This window comes from Colius striatus, chromosome 1, assembly GCF_028858725.1.
Source record: "Colius striatus isolate bColStr4 chromosome 1, bColStr4.1.hap1, whole genome shotgun sequence".
Lineage (NCBI taxonomy): Eukaryota > Metazoa > Chordata > Aves > Coliiformes > Coliidae > Colius > Colius striatus.
Genome location: NC_084759.1, coordinates 182504090 through 182524647, shown reverse-complemented (window position 1 = coordinate 182524647; position 20558 = coordinate 182504090). Strand labels below are relative to the sequence as shown.

General features: G+C 39.9%; 1 protein-coding gene across 1 annotated transcript in view; it reads right to left on the bottom strand.

The window, feature by feature from the left end:
* KCND2 (potassium voltage-gated channel subfamily D member 2) overlaps positions 1-17383 on the bottom strand; it is a 286604-nt gene extending 269221 nt beyond the window's left edge. Inside the window, exon 1 of the mRNA XM_062017792.1 lies at positions 16269-17383. Within this exon, the coding sequence (XP_061873776.1) occupies positions 16269-17383 (1115 nt within the window). The remainder of the gene's footprint in view (positions 1-16268) is intronic.
* Between the last annotated feature and the right edge of the window lie 3175 nt (positions 17384-20558).

The window sequence follows — 20558 nt, the reverse complement described above, 5'->3', positions numbered from 1 at the left end:
TTTTTCACCGACTATTTTAGTAAACAGTCAAACCAACAGATAAAACCTTTATTACTCTAAATAGCACTGTTATACTAGTCTAAAATTAGTTACATCAGGCTCTAGCTGTCATGTTCTCTGATGCTATTAGTATGTGATATCCTTTCAAGGTTGCCTGAAAGTTTCTGTGAGTTAATAAGACTTTGGTAAGCTAAGGAAAAAAATATGCCAACTTGTTTCCCTTTTTGCTGCAAGAAATTCTGAGAAAATTCCCCACTCCAGGGTTGACTGTGATCAATTCATGTGAAATACTCAAGGAGGGATCCCATGTATGACTCAACCTCCATGTTACCAGAGGAGATGCTGTACTATTTGCTCCCCATAAAGAGTCTCTCTTGACAAAATGCAGATGGAATAAACCTGTTTAACAAAAAGTTGGAATCTATTTTCTTATGGATTTTCTGATGATGAAAGTATGCTTCCATAAATATAACTACTCCTTTGCTTTTTTCACCCTATCTCTGTATAAAGTACTGACAGCAATGTGTATATTGCAAGAATCCCTGTTGCACTGATACACAGTTTGGTTTAAATCCTCAGAGTTTTAGATAATTAAAGTATCTGCTAGAGCTGGTTGTACACAAGCTTGATATAAAGTCCTCTCAGGTCAAATCCAAGTCTCTAATTGATTTCCATGGACTTTGGATCAAGTGAATAGCACTAAATCCTGCAAGGCATCCAGCACTCCCAGGTGCAGCAGTATTTATTCATTTTCCATTGAAATGCTTATCAAGTGTTTTGAAGCTGACATAAGTGCTCATCAATTTGTAGATTATGACCTTTGATTATATAAATAGCTGAACAAAATAGAGATGTAAGAAAGAACTGTGAGTTTAAAGAAGCTGTTTTCATAGTTGCAGTTTTCAAGATCTGTGATATTCTTGGACCCTCTGAACTTTTGGTATTTAAGAGTAGCTATATTTTATTGACAGTCCATGGTTCTTTAAAAGAAATTAGAAAAAAAACTATAAAAACAGCTTATTTCCCCTATCTAAGACTGAACCATCCCACAGTTAAGGCATTTCCTTTAAGTGTGAACAGAAAGGACAAGAGGAAGGAGCCATTTAGTCCGACACCCTTGTGCCCAGAAGCAAATGACATGGATAGGACATAAGCAAAGGAAAGATACAGTGATTCTTCCTTCATTACACCTTCTTAGCTTCCAGCAACCTGTAGCTTAAGGATTTCCCAAGGCAGACTTTGTATCTTTTATATTTGATACACTTTGATGGATATTTTGCTATCAACTTTTCTAATTGTTTTTCAGTCAAAAAGGAACAGAGCAATCATGACTGCAATGTGGCCTTTTGTCATAAGATGAAATTGTTCTCTTATAGCATTATTTCTTAAAAATATTCTCCATTCCATGTATGGATGAAAATTCAGATTGCTTCAAACTGAAATCCCAAAAGCAATTCAGATGAAACAATCCAAATGTGTAATTTAATTTCAAATTTTTGTTCTACATTTCTAAACAAAGAGTAATAAAAAATAAGTGGTTCTCATTCATAGACTTTTAAAACAGGAAATTAATAAATTGCATTTTCCAAATATATATTGAGTTTATCGAAATCTCATTTAAGAAGTTTAAAAGCTCCCAAATAGCTTTATTACCTTTATTAGCTCTTGATGCTTTCTTGTGAAACTTCTAGAAGAAATAAGAAGTTTCTTTTGGAAAAAAACTATAGCTACTTAATTGAATATATTCACCTTAACTTGAATATAGACTATAGAATATATCTAGAATATATGTATAGAATATATATAGGCTATATATATAGAATATATACAGAATATATATAGATATAAATGAATATAGAGTTGGTTTCTTGTAAAAAAAAAAAAAATGTCATAAAGGACCAAAGACAGAGATCTTCTCTCCATGGACAGGGTCTATGCAACGTGCCATGTTAAAATCCATCCAATGCTACGTGCATGCATAGTTCCCAACATTTGAAGAGGCACAATCTTTACTAGTTATCTATATTTCTCTTTGACTCTTACCTTATTAAAACAGTTATTTTACTAAGTTACTTGGTTTTGGGACTTTCTTGATGAGATCCAGAAAGAATCCTGCACCACCGCTCTCACACCTTGCATTTCACCACCTCACCCTGGCACAGAAGACCAGTCACTACCAGGCTGCCCTCTTCAAGGACTTCTGATTCTAACACTGTCTTCATCTATTTCATGCTAGCAAACTAGTTAAGTAAATAATTTATCTGCAGACATGTTGCATGTGTTGCTGTTTGCAATTTGCTTCTTAAGACAGTGGAAAAGTAGTTGACATATGTCATGGTCTAAGCCTAGCTGACAACAAAGCACCATGCAGCCACTGGGTCACCCCCTTAACACACTCATATCTTCCATAGGTTGCTGAAGGCCCCAGAAAGATGAGAAGAGAAAATTTAACCAAGGGCCTTGTGGATCGAGACAACAGGGAGGGCTCACCCAACAACTATACTTCTAGGCAAAGGTGACTTGACTATTTGATTTACAGAAGAAAACAAATCTACTAACAACTAGAAACAGAACAGACAGAAAGCAAAAACAGAGGAGAATTATGGGAAAAATAAAACTAACACTTTAAGATCACCTTCCCTCACACCTTCCTTCTTACTGGGCTCAGTTACCTGCTCACGATATCTTTACCTCCTCCTCCCTCAGCAGTACAGGGGGCAGGGAATGGGGGTTGTGGTCAGTCTCTCACAGATGGTCTCTGTCACTCCTTCCTCCTCAGAGGAGCAGAACTACTCACGTTCCTCCCCTGCTCCAAAGTGAGATCACTCCTAAGGGATACAGCCCCTAACAAAATTCTCTGGTGTGAGTCCCTCCCAAGGTTTGCAGCTCCTCACAGACACCTCCAACACAGGTCTCTTCCGTGGCAGCAGAACTCCAGGCACATTCTGCTCCAAAGCTGTCTTCCCACAGAGTCATAGCCCCTCTGGGCATAGTCATCCCCTCTGCCATGGGGTCCTCCACAAGCTGCTGGCAGATCTCAGCTCCAACCTTGCCCTCCATGGGTGTCAGGGGCACAGCTGTGTTCTCACCACGGGATGCAGAGAGGTCTGCCCCATAATACCTCCTCCTCTCTTCCCTCACTGACCGTGGGGTCCACAGAGTTTCTTCTTTCTTATCCAGTTTCTTCTACCACTTCCCAGAAAGAACAACCCTACTCCTTCTTAAAAAGTGATTATAAAGGTGCCAACCTAGCTCAGCCTCAGAGTAGAGTCTGACTTGGAGCCAGGGAAAGCTTCAAACAACTTCTTACAGGACTCACGCTCACTCTTATAGTCCCTTCCTCATTAGCAGAAATGACTCCACAGAAACCCAACACAGCATACTAAAAAGTTCACTTCAAGTCTTAGAAGTACATAAATAAATTCGTCTTCATACAAGGACTTGTCCCAAGGACAACACAGAGTTAAGCAAAAAGCTTAAAAGAGTGTCTACAGTCTCTCCCATCAACCATCATCACTCTACAAGCTTGTAAAAAGCATTTACTTGAACAGCAAATGGGAGGATTATGATAATAACATAATGAAATCAAAATTAATTTGATTAATTATCATCAAATTATGAAATAAACACTGTTGCCCCCCAAAGGAGAAGCAAACTCTTTGTAGTGTTAAAGTGGTACAGGATAACACTTTTGCTTTAGAACTTGTTTGGAAGTTTATGATTAAGCTACCCATTTAAGGGTAAAAGAAAGAGGAAATACTATTTTTTCTGCAGTTTACTCACCTCTTTCTACACATACACACACAAAGTTTAATATGTCATTTAATGCATAAAGGATGTTAATTTCATGAAATCTTACACAAAAGAGAAATATACTCAAGGAAATGTGGTTATTTCACACTAGTATAGAACTGTACAAGCTGGCAAATTTGAGATTTGCTGCTCTGAAAAAGCAGAACATGAAGATGAACGAAAATGAATTAAACCAAATAATTATTGATAATAGGATTTCATACCAAATTACAGAGTTTCCTCACTGGAGAGATTGGTATCATTTGCAGAGAAGTGAACAAAGTTCAGAAGATAAATGAGAAAGACATGAAGACATGAACTCTGAAGCAGTTTTGAACATAATCCTCTCTCATGGTCCTCAAGCTTCTGCAACTTTCCAGTCTGAAGGTAGCTTTAAAGGAAATGGTAATTTTAAAATTGAATTAGATATGAAAATTAATACTGCAATGAGGAGAAATTTATCCTCATAGAATTTTATTCTAGCATGTCTCTAAATTTTTAGTCTGCTTGAGAGTTATGCATTGGCAATGCCTAACTGTCTAGAGCTCTGACATCTCCTAGAAAACACTGCATAATGGCATGGGGGAATATGCCTGACATCTCTACATTGAGGCACTTTAAAAATGGACAGTGGTGAAGCAGTTAACAAGAACAACATGTGAATCAGTTCTGAATTAGGTTTCCAATTCAGAAGAACAGGAATAGTTTACACCCTTTTGAAGTTAAGTTCTCCACAGTCTCTCTCTCAAGCTAAGTTTCAAGCTCTCTATATCTTAATTCAAAAAAATTGCTATTTGAAGAGCGACTTTTTTACTTATTTAAATGTTTTCTTCCACGTTCTAGAGGCTTCTAAACCAAGAGACACATTAAAACTCCTTGTATTTTTTTTTCTTTTCTATTTTTTTTAATGTTGTTTGGAAAAGGCAAAAAAGTGTCAAAAGCACTGAAGTGGCCTTGAGGGTTATGGAAAACAAGAATATTTTGAGTTTAAACACAGCAGACACATGGCCTTTTTGGTAAAGTGGGAGTTGTCATTGAATCTCAAACATGTACTCTGCTATGATCTTGAAAGGCCCATATGTTATGAGCCTTTCGGTTATATGAGTGGTAACAAGGAGAGCAGACCAAATCAGCTTGACAGGGAAGCTGGGATTTATCTCATCCATTTCACTTGGTATTTCAACATTTAAATTTCCACTAATCATAATAAATTTCATTTAGACTCAGTGCAGAGGAATGAGCACATCCAGCTGCCTGCTGCTCTTTGTTACCACCTTGGTGAGACAAGAATGACTAGTCCAGAAAGATTTAACTTTTGGAGGAGTCAGCTAAGTCCTACAAATACTTTTCAGAGATGGTAAGCAACTGGCAGAGAAACAAGTTTGAATTCCACCTCCAGATTCTTCTATAACAACGCTACTGTACAGCATGTCCTAATTGTCTCCTTAAAAAAATGTCCCACTTGTCTCCTTTAAAAGAGTTGTAAGTCCTGATCACCTCCTTCAAAAACCCACACACTAAGATATAATCTGTAAATTCTATAGCTATATCCTTCCACACAAATATAGGGACTGGAAAAAGAGTGGTATACTGACAATATGAAAAGATTATTTAAGGAAACCTTTCTGCTGTATTTGGATTTGTTTGCTTTGAAAACAAAGTAACTTCTCAGTATAGCTAGTAAGCCAGAAAACATGTATGACAAATTATATTAAGGCAGAAGATACACTACTGACACTAAAGAGACGAAGCAACCCATTTTCACCCTTTTCATATAAGTATCTTTCAAATCCATTTATATGAATCCAACACCATAGGTCAAACCATTGTCTTGTCCAGTATTCCACATCATCTAGCACTTTTCTTTGTATTTATTTAATTTGATTGCAAAAATGTAGCAAACTGCACACACTAAGTGTAGCGGCTACCTAGATAAATATGGAAAGATCGCATACTGTCTGGAAAAGTGTTGTAAAATCCACTTCCTCTTTCCTACTGCATAGCCAGACCCACTGTGAATCCACTCTGTGAATCACTGCCTGATAGACATTGTGCTGTATTTATGGTGTCAGGAGGGTTCATGGCAGACACTAGCCAGAGGCAGCTGAATCTAAAGAGGCTTGTGCCATTCACTCCAGGCACTCTTTTCTGTCTTCTCCTAGAGATCTGAAACAAAACTGGTTTCTATCAACCCCTCTAATAACTAGGTTTTTATTTTTCAAATGTGCACTGTTTCACAAAGGTATCTGAATTTTAAAATCATTGCTCACATGTGCCAGACTAAACTTGTCAGCATCATCTGTAGTCTGCAGCCGTGCCTGTCCCTAGAGGAGGAGAGAGACTGTCACGGCTCCACTGGTACGGCACGAGGCTGAACCATGCTGAAGGGCTCACCAGCATGACTAGCAACATTGCTTCTCACATAAATGATTCAGTGCATTACATTTCAAAAGTTTGGACCTTGGAAGGAAAGAAACTAGGTTAATTGAATGATAATGGTTGCAGCCTTTCAGCAGCCACTCTTTCTGAAACGATCTGGCTGTCGTAGGATGAAAGGAGGGAGGTGACAGAAGTAGCACATGGTCCAAGAAGTATAGCGTGTGTCACATATTATATGGGGTTTTTTTTGTAAGGAGTTTCCTGTACAATATTTACCTCTAAAACTCAGCACTTTAGACACAGATTAATATCCTATAGGTTGATTACTGTTTTCACAACCAAATCAGATAAAACTTGAGCTTCCTTTTCACTTGAAAGGTTGTCAAATCATTAAGCCAGTCTGTGGATAGATTTACTCTGAATCATCTGCCTTTGGTGAAGCTTCAATTTGTACTCTTGAAGTTTTCCATCCAGGTACTAAAAAGGTAAATATTAACTAAACTCTCAACCACTACAGAGCTTACAATGCAAATATTCAAAGTTTTATTTTATATAAACACATATCAAACAAACAAAAGAAATAGGTGCACCTGTCGCTTATCTAGCTCTAATTAGGTGTATGAGAATTTGTGTATACACTGTCTAGTTCTGCCTGTCCCTGGTTCTTGAAATGCATATCTCACCAGGGATTTGAACAACTGATGTAAACAAGAACCAAAGTCAATGAAAAAGCTTAAAAAAGCTAAAAATTCTAAGTTGTATATGTGATATGAGAATGTGTGGTATTTAAATTACAAAGTTTCTGTTAAAAAGAGTTGTTATTAAAGATTTTTTGGTACTGTTGTGTTTTTAATAGAAAGGCCACAATTCTTAACCTGTTATTTACCATCAATGAAGTGATTAGATATGCTAAAACAAAAAAGTATATACTCTCTTCATAGTCAGATTTGGAATGCATCTTCAACCTCTCTGCTTTTCATTCCTCTGTGGGAAGCCGGAGTGTTTGGGACCAGCATGTTGCAGGTGTAATCCACCGTGTCAAAGAGCATCAATTTTGTTCCTAAGCAACCCTGCACAGTGCAGTAGTTACTGTCCATAGCTGATAAGGGTGCATTCAGGGAATTGTTAACTGGCTGCAAGTGGGAGAGATGAAAGTTGCAGAAACAGAAAGTAAGGCCACTAATGCAGTAATAACATTCCCCTTTTGGGTTATAAAAAAAAGGAGAATATGAGCAGGAACAACAATGAAAAGGTGAGAATCCCACTCATATTCCGTATTCTCTCATACAGAAAACTCTTTTGGTTCATCTAACTTCAAGAATCAGTGAGTCAGGATGCTGCATACACTTTCAGACTGTGGGTTTTTTTACACGATGTTAAATTATTTTCTTCATAATCTCACACTCTGACTCTCAGCCATTTACAAGGAATGTCTGGATGGCCAAGCTGGCAAGTGGTAACTTGAAAGACTGTTCCAGCCAAAGGTTTTTGAGAATCTGCCAGTACAATGCAAAAAAATCCCATGTATCTGGATACACATTTGAAGAAATAATAATTAATCAGATCATGTTAATGTATTATCATAAAATTAGATCATTATAAGTACTTTTTATGGAGTTTCACAGTTACTTTTTTATCCAAGGTAATTTAAAATTGTAGTGGAATATACTTACTACTTTAATTTACCAAAGTATTTAGACTAATTAAATATATTCCTAGAAGTTGAAACTGTCTGCTGTACCACAAGAATTTTTATTGAAGGAAACTGAGTCTTCAATAATCAAACAGACAAATTTATTTATTCAGATATAATTTTTGTAATGTTTTTGGTTTAATGTTCATATTATACTAGATCATATTTTGAAAATAATTATAGAAGTATTCTTAACATGGGAGATCTGCTTCCTGTGTTAATTTTTTATATGAAACTTCAGTGCAAGCGGTAGTACAAAGCGGGGCTGGACACCATCTAGTTAAGAGTCAACTCACAAATCACAGTGTCTCCTCAAAGAAAGAGAACTGTGGTACCTCAAGAAAACTTTTTACTCAAGGAATTGAGAAAACTCAGGAAATGTAAAGATGTTTCATTTAGGAACACAGACTAAGGTAAAAATCAACAATCAGCTATAGACCATGCTAATAAAGCTCATATTACTGCAAGAAAGAAAAAGCACATGCAGGCAAAGTATTGCTCAAACCTCTCACTTAAGTCTACAAACAATATACATAAAAAAATGAAATAGTGACAAAATAAATGTATTTGCCAGCACAGCAGGGAAAGGGGTGAATTATGGTTTTCCTTCCCTTACCACACATCAGCATTTTAACATATTTACTGTATACAAGTTAAACATCAGACCTAGTGAAACTAGTTAATCCTCAGGTTGGATATTTCTTAAAAAAAAAAAGGAATCTTCTACCTGACAGAGTTTTCTAATTTTTTATTAAAATGTTTTTTATTAAAAATGTTTTAATTAATTTCACAATATTTCCATGTCATAACTCACATTTCTTACATATCTTTTCATGATGAACTGTTGGTTTGAGAAACAGAGAGACAGAAAATTAGGATAAAAATATACATTTTTCCTTGAATGCTTTACATTACTCTTTCAGTCATACTACACTTTTATTTTCTTTCTGCCTTGAGAATACCAAGCTCACAACACTTTTACCTCCTTCTACAGCATTACATGAATACAGGCCACATTGTTTTTAAACAAGATCTGAACCATTGGAAGATGCCGTTGATTCTGATAGGCTCTACACAAACCCATGACATAGGAGTCACATACCCCAAGTCTCAGTACAATACTGTATTCATCCCAGCAGACATTCATGTTTTCTAAGATGACTAAGTACCTAGTTTCCCAGCTTATTTGCTTTCAACTGTTCTCCTTTGTGTTTCTAAGCACCTAAGTCTCTTTTGAGAATTCAAGCTGGGTGTCCATCTGCATCTCCAGATACCTACACACATTTTAAAATCTTCCTTGCAGTGTTTGGTTCCTATAAACTAATAAAACCAGGATAGTTCTGTTTCTGTAAGACTTGACTACACCATTAAGCCAACCAGATCAAAGAAATCATTAACACGAATGAAATTGAAAAATCAGGAGTGAAATACAAAATACTGATCCTAAATATTTAAAATATGCAAAAAATTACTCTGTTCATATTAATAACATTTTTGTAGGTTTTTAGGTAAACTCTTGTTTTCTGTAACAGCACAAGATCAAGCTCTAATTACATATTTTTACACAGTGGCTCCAAAGACTTTAACCTTCAGGATGGAGACCTAGAAACATACAGGGACCAACACTGAGCAGTGGAATATAAAAAAGGAAACTATTTTTCTATATACACAAAGAAAGCAATTACTTACATGAATAACATCTTTTTGTATTTCATATTTACACAAACAGCAGTCTCCTAAGGTTTTGTTGACTTTTGTAGATGCACTTACATGCTGGAATCTGAACTGATGGTGGTAAGAACTCTCTACTGAAGACTCGGTACATTAAGATATGACTGCTAATAATGCATAAGGTGTGTCTACACTTGTGTGAGAAAAATAGTGCAGCCTCATTTGAAGTATAATAGAGTCGAATATTTTTGCTTTTTTTTTTTAATGAAGCTAAAATATTCTAGGACAGATATACTGATCACATGATCTTTGTGTGTGCTCACGTTCAAATCTGAGTCTTCATACACCAGATACCTGAGTAAATATTTGTATTCAGTATTCTGCTACAGAACAGTTACACCTGTTGCACATCACGTGCTCTAGTCAAAGCACTATTTTGTATTTCATGTCAATCCACATTCATTGATAGCTATGCTGTAGAAATAACGCAAATTTCTTTCTGTACATTGGTGAAAATGGTTTTTTTTTGGGAGGGAGGGAGACAAAACAAATCTCTTTTTTTTTTTTTACTTAACAGAAAGATTATAAAATATTACCGGGGTACAGGAGGATCAAAATATGCTTCAGAAAAAAGTACTTAAGAAATAACGGCAGAATTTAGGTTACTAATTGTGTAGGGGTCGAAGACTAAGCATGGTAATAATTATTGTTCTGGGAAATGTAGCATAGAGCTATAATTTCAAAGCACTGTCTATGAGTTTAAAAAGTATTTCCTTCACTGCATGAGCAATACAGCAAAAAAAGCAAAAAAAAGCTCTAAAGAGTTCTTCTTGCACAAAAATCTGTGCTCACAACTACTGCCCAATAAATGATAGGGACAGAAATATACAGGTTTTTTTCCATCACTCTCTGAGCTCTATTGTCAGGTAACTGATGAAACCTGATCCAGTTGAATCTAAATTTTGTTCCTGTACTTCTAATTTATATTCCTTCTTTTGAACAACCTATCCACTTAACTCCTGCTGAACCAGAGTTTTCTCTCATCAGCTTACCATGATGCAAATTATTAACTGCTGCCACTAGACTACAATGGCATAAAAATCAAATAATGAGAGCGGTTCATTAGACTTTCTTTCAAATATCTGAAAAGTTAATTGTTACTCTGAAGTTGCAAGATGTTCTCAACTTATTTTGAATGATAATTTTATTTCAGCATTATTTATAAGTTCCCATGTTCAGAAATACAGTTTCCATTTCCAGATTTTTCTTTTGCACAGTAGCACTATTTCTAATACTTTATTCATAGATTTATATGGCTTTTATACTGCAATTTTTTCTTCAAGTCAGAGTTACAATGATGTGAGTCAAGTACAGATTGTCAGCACTCAGTTTAAACTTCTTGGGTTGGGTCACTTAAGGATTTCACTAAAATCATGATATTCACTGTGAATTAGTTGAATGATAGGCTGTAATTAATAGATCATGCACCAGTCTAATTATTCTCTGAGTCAATTAGTTCTGCTATACTGAGCATATTTCTTTACTACATCCTGGTCCACACTGATCTCATTGTTCTTATTCTTGACTCACAATAAGGAAACAAAATTCCTTCCGTTTCCACCAAAGGAGCGAATAAATTAGATTCTAAGTAGATAGATCTTTTTTGTTAAACATCACCTTCATGAGTGAAATAAGGAAACTTATGCTCAAGGAAAAAAAAAAGTAAAGTAAGCTAACTCCTGTTCCTCTAAGTGTTCTTCAGAATTATTTTGAATAGGAAAGCTAGTCCCCAGTGCAACCAAATAAGAATATAATGACTCCTGTTCTCTGTTAAACCAACAACAGTCCAAGAAAATCTGAGAAATCTTTTCTATTAGAGAGCAAATAAATTTTTTTCACTGTCATCAAAATGACTCCTACTTTTCAGTATTTCTAATTCTCCCTGGAACCCTTTTAGAAAATCTTGTAATGTGCTTCAAAAGTGATCATACTACATTTTATCCCTTCTCAATTGTATAGTATTCTAACTACTCAGGCTAAATGCTTTGCATTGTGAAGAGAAAATAGATTGAAACATCAAATGTGTTTGTCAAATACAGAATACACAAGGTTGTATACCAGAATACCAAAACAGAAGAATGCTATATGAAATATGGTTGAAAACACCAAACAGAAGATGAATGAATAAGCTAATACAAGTCACAGAAATAATAATTCAACTTAGATAATATTTACCTTTGTAATATTCATCATAACAGTATTTTTAAACTTTTCATGAAATTGTTCATAAAACAAAAATTGCTAATTTTGTCTCTCTTGTCAGAGACTCAGTATTTTTAATACAAGCTCTGAAGAGATGGATATTTTCAAAAACTAAAGGTGCCCAAAATGATCAAAAAAGAGAAACCAAGATAATATGTGTGTTATTTTGGAGAAAAGGGATGCTGTTGAAATGTTAGGATTCTTATAAGGAAATAAATCTATCAAACAAAGGTTGGAAAAAACCCATTATGGGGAGAGTTCACACCAAATGAATGACAATGATAATGAACGAAAGATTTGATCTAGTTGTGAATAATGAGTTAAGAATATGGAACAATGCAGCAAAAAAATGAAAGTCAAAGCAATCTTAATATGAACATTAAACTTATTTTGAACAAGGGGAAAAAGGTGACAAGTCAGCAGACAAATCCCTAAACAGGAAGACTATGGAACGTGGTAGTTTGAAAGAAAAGAGAAGAAAATGAATAGATGAAATACACCCATAGTGATGCAATATGAATGGAAAAGGAGTGGAGATGGCAGAGAACAGAATGTAGAGGAAAATGAAATCCATTGGCCTTTTCTCCTTTTCGCTGTTTGAGGCTTTCTGTTGTCACATCCAGTGACTTGTTTGATTATAAAGTTTTCAAGGAATTTGATCTATTTTAGATGGGATTTCTCACACACTATGGGCTATATTAATAAATAATGAAAATGAATACTTGCTTTGTATTTTCTGGAAGACACATCTCTAGTTCACACAGTCAAAGCAAATAAATGAATAGTCTTGTGTTTACACCTCTCTTCATAAAGTATTGTGCTACAGAAGTTTTGTATGACTTGACAAAACTACCCAACGTGAAGCCTACAAATATCGAAGTTTAATATAGCAGTGAAATTGCTTAAGAACTAGTCACAGAAGAACACTGTGGTTCTTATTAAAACTATAATATTTTTATAAAACATAAACTACACTATAGCTCTGTGTAATTTGGGAACAAATATTACCCTTATACTAATCAAAACTTTAACAGATATTCCAACTCATTTGCTGGCCACTGACAGGGCAGAAAGTAAGTTGTTAGGCTATCACGTTATAAGGTGACAGCGTAAAGTGACCTATCTCTGTCATTATGGGTGTGGATGTTCACAAGCCCCTGTGCAAGTCTGCCAGTCCCAATTCAATAGACCTGAGCTTTTTTTCTCTGCAAGATGTTACACTGCCCTATTTCTTGACCTCTATGCCCCTATAGTTCTATGCTTTTCGTTATGTTAAATGTCCACAAACTACTTTGTGACCACTTTCTATTTTTTTTTCTCTTGTCCCTTCTTCTTCCTTGCCCCTACTTTATTTTTCTTTTGCTACAATTAATACTGAAAAAACACTAATTTGAAATTTTAAGTAAGACATCTCAGTTTTTGGCAAAGTGTTGTTATTCTAGAGTAATCTTTCTCTCCTCTCTCTCTCTGTGTCTTTATCTCTTTCTTGTTCTTTCTCTCTTCCTTTCCTCTCTTTCTTCCCTTTCTTTCATTTCTTTCATAGAAGATGTCTACATACAGCTATGTACTACTTGAGTTGATCAGTCAAGAATGGTTAATAGTTGGGAAATCTCTGGAGGCCAAATTTTAGTAATATTTGAAGTCACTGACACTCTGCGGCGGACAATATAATCTGTGTTTTTTAAAGATACTTTAATTGCTCAGCAGTCATGCAGAACTGAGAAATATAGCCCTGCTTCCAAGATAATAACTCCCCAAATTGCAAAGGTAGCTTACTCAATACCCTTGCTATCTATCAAAATATGAGAATAACACCAAGACTTGAAAAGTCAACTTCATGTGAATCTATTATTTTGTACTAGCGTTCATGTATTTTTGTAATATTTTTCATAACCTATTGTGTGCTATGGGCATTTAAAACAAAAAAACTTCATCCAGTTTTGTTGCAAAAAGAAAAACATTGTTCACACAGAGCCCATTTATATAGCCCTAATTCAGTTAAAGTGAAAAGTAAGAATGAATGGGAGCTCTGTATTAGTAAACAGACGAGAGGCTTTAGCACAGACCAAGGGTGGCTGTACTAATTACAACCAGCTTTCACTGACCCTTGCTCTTTTCCTTTTAATTTCCCACTTTTTGTGCCATTATTCCATCAAGTAAAAAGTTCAGAGCTTTTATTATGTTTATTCTATTTATTAATATATATTTAACATTTTAAAATAATCTTTATATGTTTATCATGATGTTATTAAAAGGAAATCATCTAGCTAAAGCACTGATTAAGAGATTTCTGATGTCTGTCATATTTGAACTTCTGAGGTTGAAACTCTAGATCTCTGTACAACCTACTCAAAACTTGCTCTGTACAGGCTACCTTGACAAAGCAGTCAAGGATGACTGCATTCTTTTTAACTCTTTTTCTTCTCCTCATATTGTACTGCTGCCTACCTGAAAATATGTTCTTAGGCTCTATTCAAAGAGGTCTTCAACAATGTTCAAATCTCATCAGCACTTTTGAATATTTTTCTCAGTACTCAGAGCCTGGAGTACCTTAAAGAGTACCTTAAAGCCTGGAGCTTTAGACTAATAATTTTTTGTGTTTATGTGAGAGAGAAACAAACAAACTATATCAATGCCAAATCGATACCGTATCCTCGTCATAAGCAATAACAAATTGGCCATGAAACTGAAAACAAGATTCTGTTCAGTACCATGGACAAGTGCCGCCCAAACTACCCACAGCAGCCTAAATTACTTACTCAGAAAACGTCTATTGCTACCAAAAAACCCACAGACCGGCTCCTGATCTTTTATGATAAGATTACACATTCTAAATACTGGAAAATTCTTAATACTTAGTTTCTTGAAATCATCATCGTTGTAATTAACAACATGTGGTTAAAAACTATCAGAAAATACAGGACTACAGAACTAGTCAGCATGTGTAACTTGTTCCTCCTGTCAACTTGTCCCTTCAGTTTGTCACTACCAGAAGAAAATACAAACAAAGAAACAAAAATCTCAGGAACCTAAAAAGCAGATTAAAATTCCCAAAGCTCTTGTCACTCCTTTTTAGCATAACTTTCCCTTACAAGTAATATGAAATATTTACAATGCACTATATTTATCCTCATTCGTTACATCACACTGAAGATAAAAGCCCTGTATAGAAAATTGTGGCATAAGACAGTCTCTTTATCTTTTTCAATATTTTGTATGTGCATTTCCCAACTCAATTACAATTGCACATAATAAATCAACTTTTTCATAACAGTTTAATAATGCACTTTAATTTTATTACATTTGAAAGTTATACATGTTTCATAAACCTCAGTTTCCCAACAAAATGTGGCAAAATGTTTGACTAATGAAATGATGGGCTTTATCTTCACGAAAGTGAAAAGTTTTTCTTTTAATATCTGTAATTTCTAAGGAATCAATATATTAACAGTTTCATAGATTATACTCTGCAGCTCAAAATGAAGAATAGGAAAAAATAATCTCAAACTAATCAATCTTCTAAATCTCTGTTATAATTACAGACAAATGCATTTTACAACTTGCTGCACACAGTCACCTCAATCAATATGATTCTGGTATCAGAGACTTTATAAAACATTACTGTCTCTCATCTTTCCACTAAACTGCATTGGACTCTATTGTCAACAATGGCATTTTTAAACTCCTAATTCTCTGGAATTATGTTGCCACTAGAATTACGTTTTAAGAGATATGCTTGATCTGTCATATGTCTCACACTTCCTCAGATGATTTTCCACAGTTTGTCACTGGTCAGTGTAGTGTGACACTTGGCATTTACAAGTTACTGGTACATGGAAATCAAAGAAAATGTATCCAATGTCATTAATAACAACAGGAATAATTTCTGTGAAGATTAAGCTATCTATACTTGGTCTATTTTCATTAAAACAAAACATTCTGTAACACCAAAGTCAATATCCAGATCTACATCAATACATCACTTCAAACAAAATGGCAGGTCTACATACTTTTATGCATGATCAAATTTAAAACCTCATACTTGGGTTGTCCTGGTTATTATCACTACTTTATCAAAACTGTAAAAAGTTTTTTCAGCAAGCACATTACTGTATTAAAAATCCACTGATAACTAACAGATATTCATAAAATATTTCAATTTCACAATCCAAAACCAAAAAAAATATTTGAGAAAGTTGCAAAGAACCCAAACAGTTTCAAGATTTATCTCCTTTTTTCGTTCATCTGCAGTTCTGGAGTTTGGGTTATTTTAACTGCAGCGACACTTTAAACTCACTTGCACGTGTACAACATTTAGTATGAAATGATGAGTCCTATTCATAAAGATCTGCACCAAAACAGTATCCTCGCATTTTTTCTATCAATGTTTTTTTTTTAAATGGAGTATTTTCCATTCATGCCAATACACTTGTTGAAATGTTGGCTGTAACCAAACACCAGCTGCACTTACCCCAGTGTTGTCATGGTGACAATGGTGTACCAGAAGGCTGCAGGGATGCTGGTGAACTTGCTGGCTGATGAACCTTTCTCTGCATAGTACATGACCGTGGCAAAGATGATGATGGCCATAGTGAGAGAGAAGAGGAGGAAGCCTAACTCTGAGGCACAACTTTTAAGAGTATAGCCCAGGATGCGCAGCCCCTGTGAGTGGCGGGAAAACTTAAAGATCCTGAAGACACGAAAGACTCGTAGTGTCACAAAAGCCCCACTGACATCCTCATTATCTGTCATCACCAGGCCAATGTAATACGGCATGATGGCGACCACATCAATGATACTCATGACACTGCGTACAAATTTGTAGCGACTAGGGGCTGCCAGCAGACGTAGGAGATATTCAACTGTGAAGATCATGACACAGGCAGTATCCAGACAGAAGAAAGCCACGGCATAGCGCTCACCACAGGGCAGCTCTTTGATGCGACCCGGGCTTACTCCACAGGGCACTGTCTCCACCACATTGGCAATAACAGAGACGGCAATGAAGAAACCAGTGACATAGTAGAAGACCAAAGCCAGTGTGCTGGTGTGTGGGTTCTCAAAGGCCCGCCACATCCTCTGTCGAGCTGTCATTGAGGGCAGGGAGCTCTCAGCTGCGTGCTCCTGATCAGCATCATCCTGCAGGCGCTCGGCATTCTCACGTCGGCGATCCTTGTACTCCTCATAACAGCAGTCGCCAATGATCTCAGGGATGATGCCAAAGAAGGCCAGCTCCTCGTCGTAAGCTGAGATGCACTCCTGGCGGGGATAATGAAGCTTCCCGGTCCGGTAGAAGTTAAGAATGTGGCGGAAAATGTCAGGGTCCCGGTCAAAAAAGTACTGCTGTGTCTCAGGGTGGTAGAAGAAGTCCCGCTCCGAACTGCCCAACAGAGTGTCAGGGTAGCGTTCTAAGGTGTCCAGCCATGTCTGGAACTGGATGCCACTCACGTTCAGCACAATCAGAGAGTCCTGGCTTCGCTTCCTCTCCTGCCGTGGAGCAGCTGGCATGGGACCTGTGGCCACTGGCATCCATCCTATGGCCGCTGCCCTGGCAAAGGGTAACCAAGCTGCTACTCCTGCTGCCATGGTCTCAAATGCCTATTACAGCTAAGGGAGTCAATCTAGAGACAGTACAGGTCCAGCCACTAAAACAGAGAGGGAAGAGAAAAAATATAAATGCTCATACATTTTTGAGGCAACAGAATTTCTGAACATTGTTGTGATTTTCAATATTAACCAAAAATATTTTTGCTTCCTTCTTGCTTCTCCCCCTTTTTTCGCCCCAGAATATCCTTTCCAGGAGCTGGTTAGCCAGTTAAGGCAATAAATCAGGACACTTGGAAATCAGCGCATTCAAAGCAGCTACTCTAGCAGCCAGATCCTTTGTATATACGGTCCGTGTGAAGCTCCTGGATGGAAGAAACGGTCCACAATGCGCGAACCCCAGGAGCTGGCCACTCGGTCTGGTGCAGCGGTGGAGCCACCTGGAAAGAGATTTGCTTCCACGCGCGATGCAGCCGGTCCCTCTGCCCCTCCTCCGCGCCGCTCCGCTCCCCGCCCGCCGCCGGAGCCGGGCCGCGGCCGCCGGCGAGCCCTTCCCGGGCGGGCTGCAGCGGGGCCGTCCAGCGCCGACGCCCGCTCGCCGAGGCGGGGCGGAGGGGATGTGCCGAGCGGGCCGACCCCCTTCCCCAGTCGCAGCCCTGGAGCAGTGGCAGGACGAATCCGCTCCCTGACCTTGATCGCCGCTTCGGGGACTCCTCCTGACCCTGGCCGATGGCCGAGGGAGCCGGAGGGGCAGGGGGAGGAGCTCCGGGCGGCAGCATTAAACTTTAAGGCAAGTTTTCCGCGTAGGAAATACGTTGAAGGGCAGGGGGGCGCCGCGGAAGGGGCGCCGGCAGGGGGGAGCGCTCCTGAGAAAGGCTGAGGGGAGTCTCTCCGGGACAGGGCGTCGGAGCACGGACATGGGATGATCCGAACCAATAGCCGGGCAGAGCCTCGGTGGCTGTGGCGGGGGTAGGAGTGAGGGCTTTGGAGTAACCCGTAGAAGGTGGGATGTGCGGGACATCCTCGGGAGCGGCCGAGTGGGCAGCGAAGGGCGAAGCCCGGAGAGCCCAGCGGCGGAGAGGGAGCGGGCCAGGGGCTCCCCGGCAGCGCGGAAGGCCGGGGCAGCGGGGGGCTGCGGTGGCGGGCGCAGGGCAGGGGCACGGGGTTCCGTGGCGGCTCGGCGGTGGGTCATTCCTTCCACCCTCCTCCCGCCTCATTCCTTTCGCCCCTTCCCCTCGGTTCTGCTCTCGCATCCCTCCGGACGTGCCCAGCCTACGGCACCTACCTGTGAAAGTCTGGCGAGAGCGCTCAGTTGCATAGAGACTTTTGGAAATACGGGCTCTGCCGCTAGATCTCCGCGCCCCGCCGGGAACGGCAGGGAAGTAGTTGCTCCTGAGAAAGCTTGATCACATCCAAAGGGACATCGATAATAAGGCTTTCCCCCACCCCCACCCCCCTCCGCCACCGCCGAGCGCCAAGCAACAAGTTCAAGGGGTGGGTGGGGGGAAAAAACAACGTAATCGCGCCTGGCAACTCGGCGGAGCACGTCCTTTCGGGGCGCGGATCCTGCGGCGCGGGGCTGCTGTCAGGCGCGGCTGCGGCTGCGGCCGCTGCCCCTGCCCCTGCCACGGGGCTGCCGCGGGCTGCGGGCGGCGGCGGCGCGGCCCTGGCGAGGCCGGGGGCGGGGGGGCTCCCGCTGCCGCCCCCGCGGCGGGCGGGCCATGCCGCCCTGCCGCCGCCCGCGGGCTGCGGGGCGGGCGGCGCCCGGCCGCGGCGCGGGCGAGGAGGGCATCGCTCCGCGCGCGGAACAAAGGGGCTGCGGGCGGCTGCGCCGGCGGCGGCCGAGCGGGCGGGGAGCAGCGGAGTGCGTGTGTGTGTGCGCGCGAGTGTGCGTGTGCATCTGTGTGTGCGGTTGTATGTGCGGTGTGTCGCTGCGGGGCCAGGATCGCGCGGTCCAGCCTCTCCACCGGCAGCGCCGCACGGACCCGCCGGAGTCAGCGATGCCTCGGGTTCGGGATCGGGCAGCGGAGATGGCTTGGAGAGGTATCTAGGGGATTTCTCGGGAGCGCGAGCTCCTTTCAAGGGAAGGAGGACGATTTACTGAAAAATTGGGGGGGGGGGGGGGGAATGAAATATCTAGGAGTGAAGTGTGGCGATGCTCCTCACATCCCTCCCGAGTCACTCCGGAGTTCTCACTGCAATATCCAAACGGCTCTTACCAGCTTTGGGAAAGGCGAGAGCTGGGACGGGCATAGGAGCCTTTTCCTCCTCCTCTCCCTTCCGCTCCCGTGCAAAGCCGCCCCCCCGTTTCCCGTCGCTAGATGGCGGAGGAGGACGGGAAGCGAACTCCCGCCGGGGTGCTGCTGCGGGGCCGGGCGGGCCCCCGCGGCCCTATCCCCTCGCCGCCGCTCGCCCGCTGGGCTGCACCGGGGCCCTGCCGCTCTCCCGCTGCCGAGCTCGCGGCACCGCTGCACCTCCGGGGAGGGCGAGCACGTAATTATCCGAGCTCTGCGTGCCGCTCTGGTCGCTCCCATACATACAGGGAGCTATCTGTTGTTTTTTAATTAAGATTCTGAGAACATTCGGTGTCTTCTTCACAGAGCTCGCATCAAGATACCGGAAGATATTTACTCCTTCTGATTCACCTTTGTTTCTGCTAATAGGAGGCTTCTAAAAGAATCGTAGAGTAAATAGCTTCCTTCATACTTGAGGATCTTCTAGCCACCCCCCTTGCCCCCCCCGGTAACCTGTTTTAGTCATATGCCAAAGAGATCTGAAACAAAAGTAAAGCTAATGCATGCTGAAGCTTGAGGGGCAACTGCTTTCTATATTTTAATAACAGGCTCAACTTCAATGCGTGTCTGCCTCTGTTTAAGCTCCCATCAAAAAGATGAGCACTATCAGTACTGCAGTCTCTAAGCTGTTCCTGTAAGAAATACTTGAAAGCGTGGAGAGAAAAAGTTTAAAAATGTTTGAGTGCAATTCTTAACTTAGGAAAACTTGTGATAATTGATCACATACTTCAAATCATGTGAAATAAAATATCACATAAAATAAAACTTCTGTAGTTTTACTGAAGTTGTTTGTTGTGTTGTTTTTTTTTTTTCCCCTAGTTCAAATGTTCAGTACATTATATGTTGTAAATTAATCCATTAATTTGAAATTAGTTGTTCAACTGTGGGTATTGAGCTTTCAATGATGTGGATATTCTTCTCCC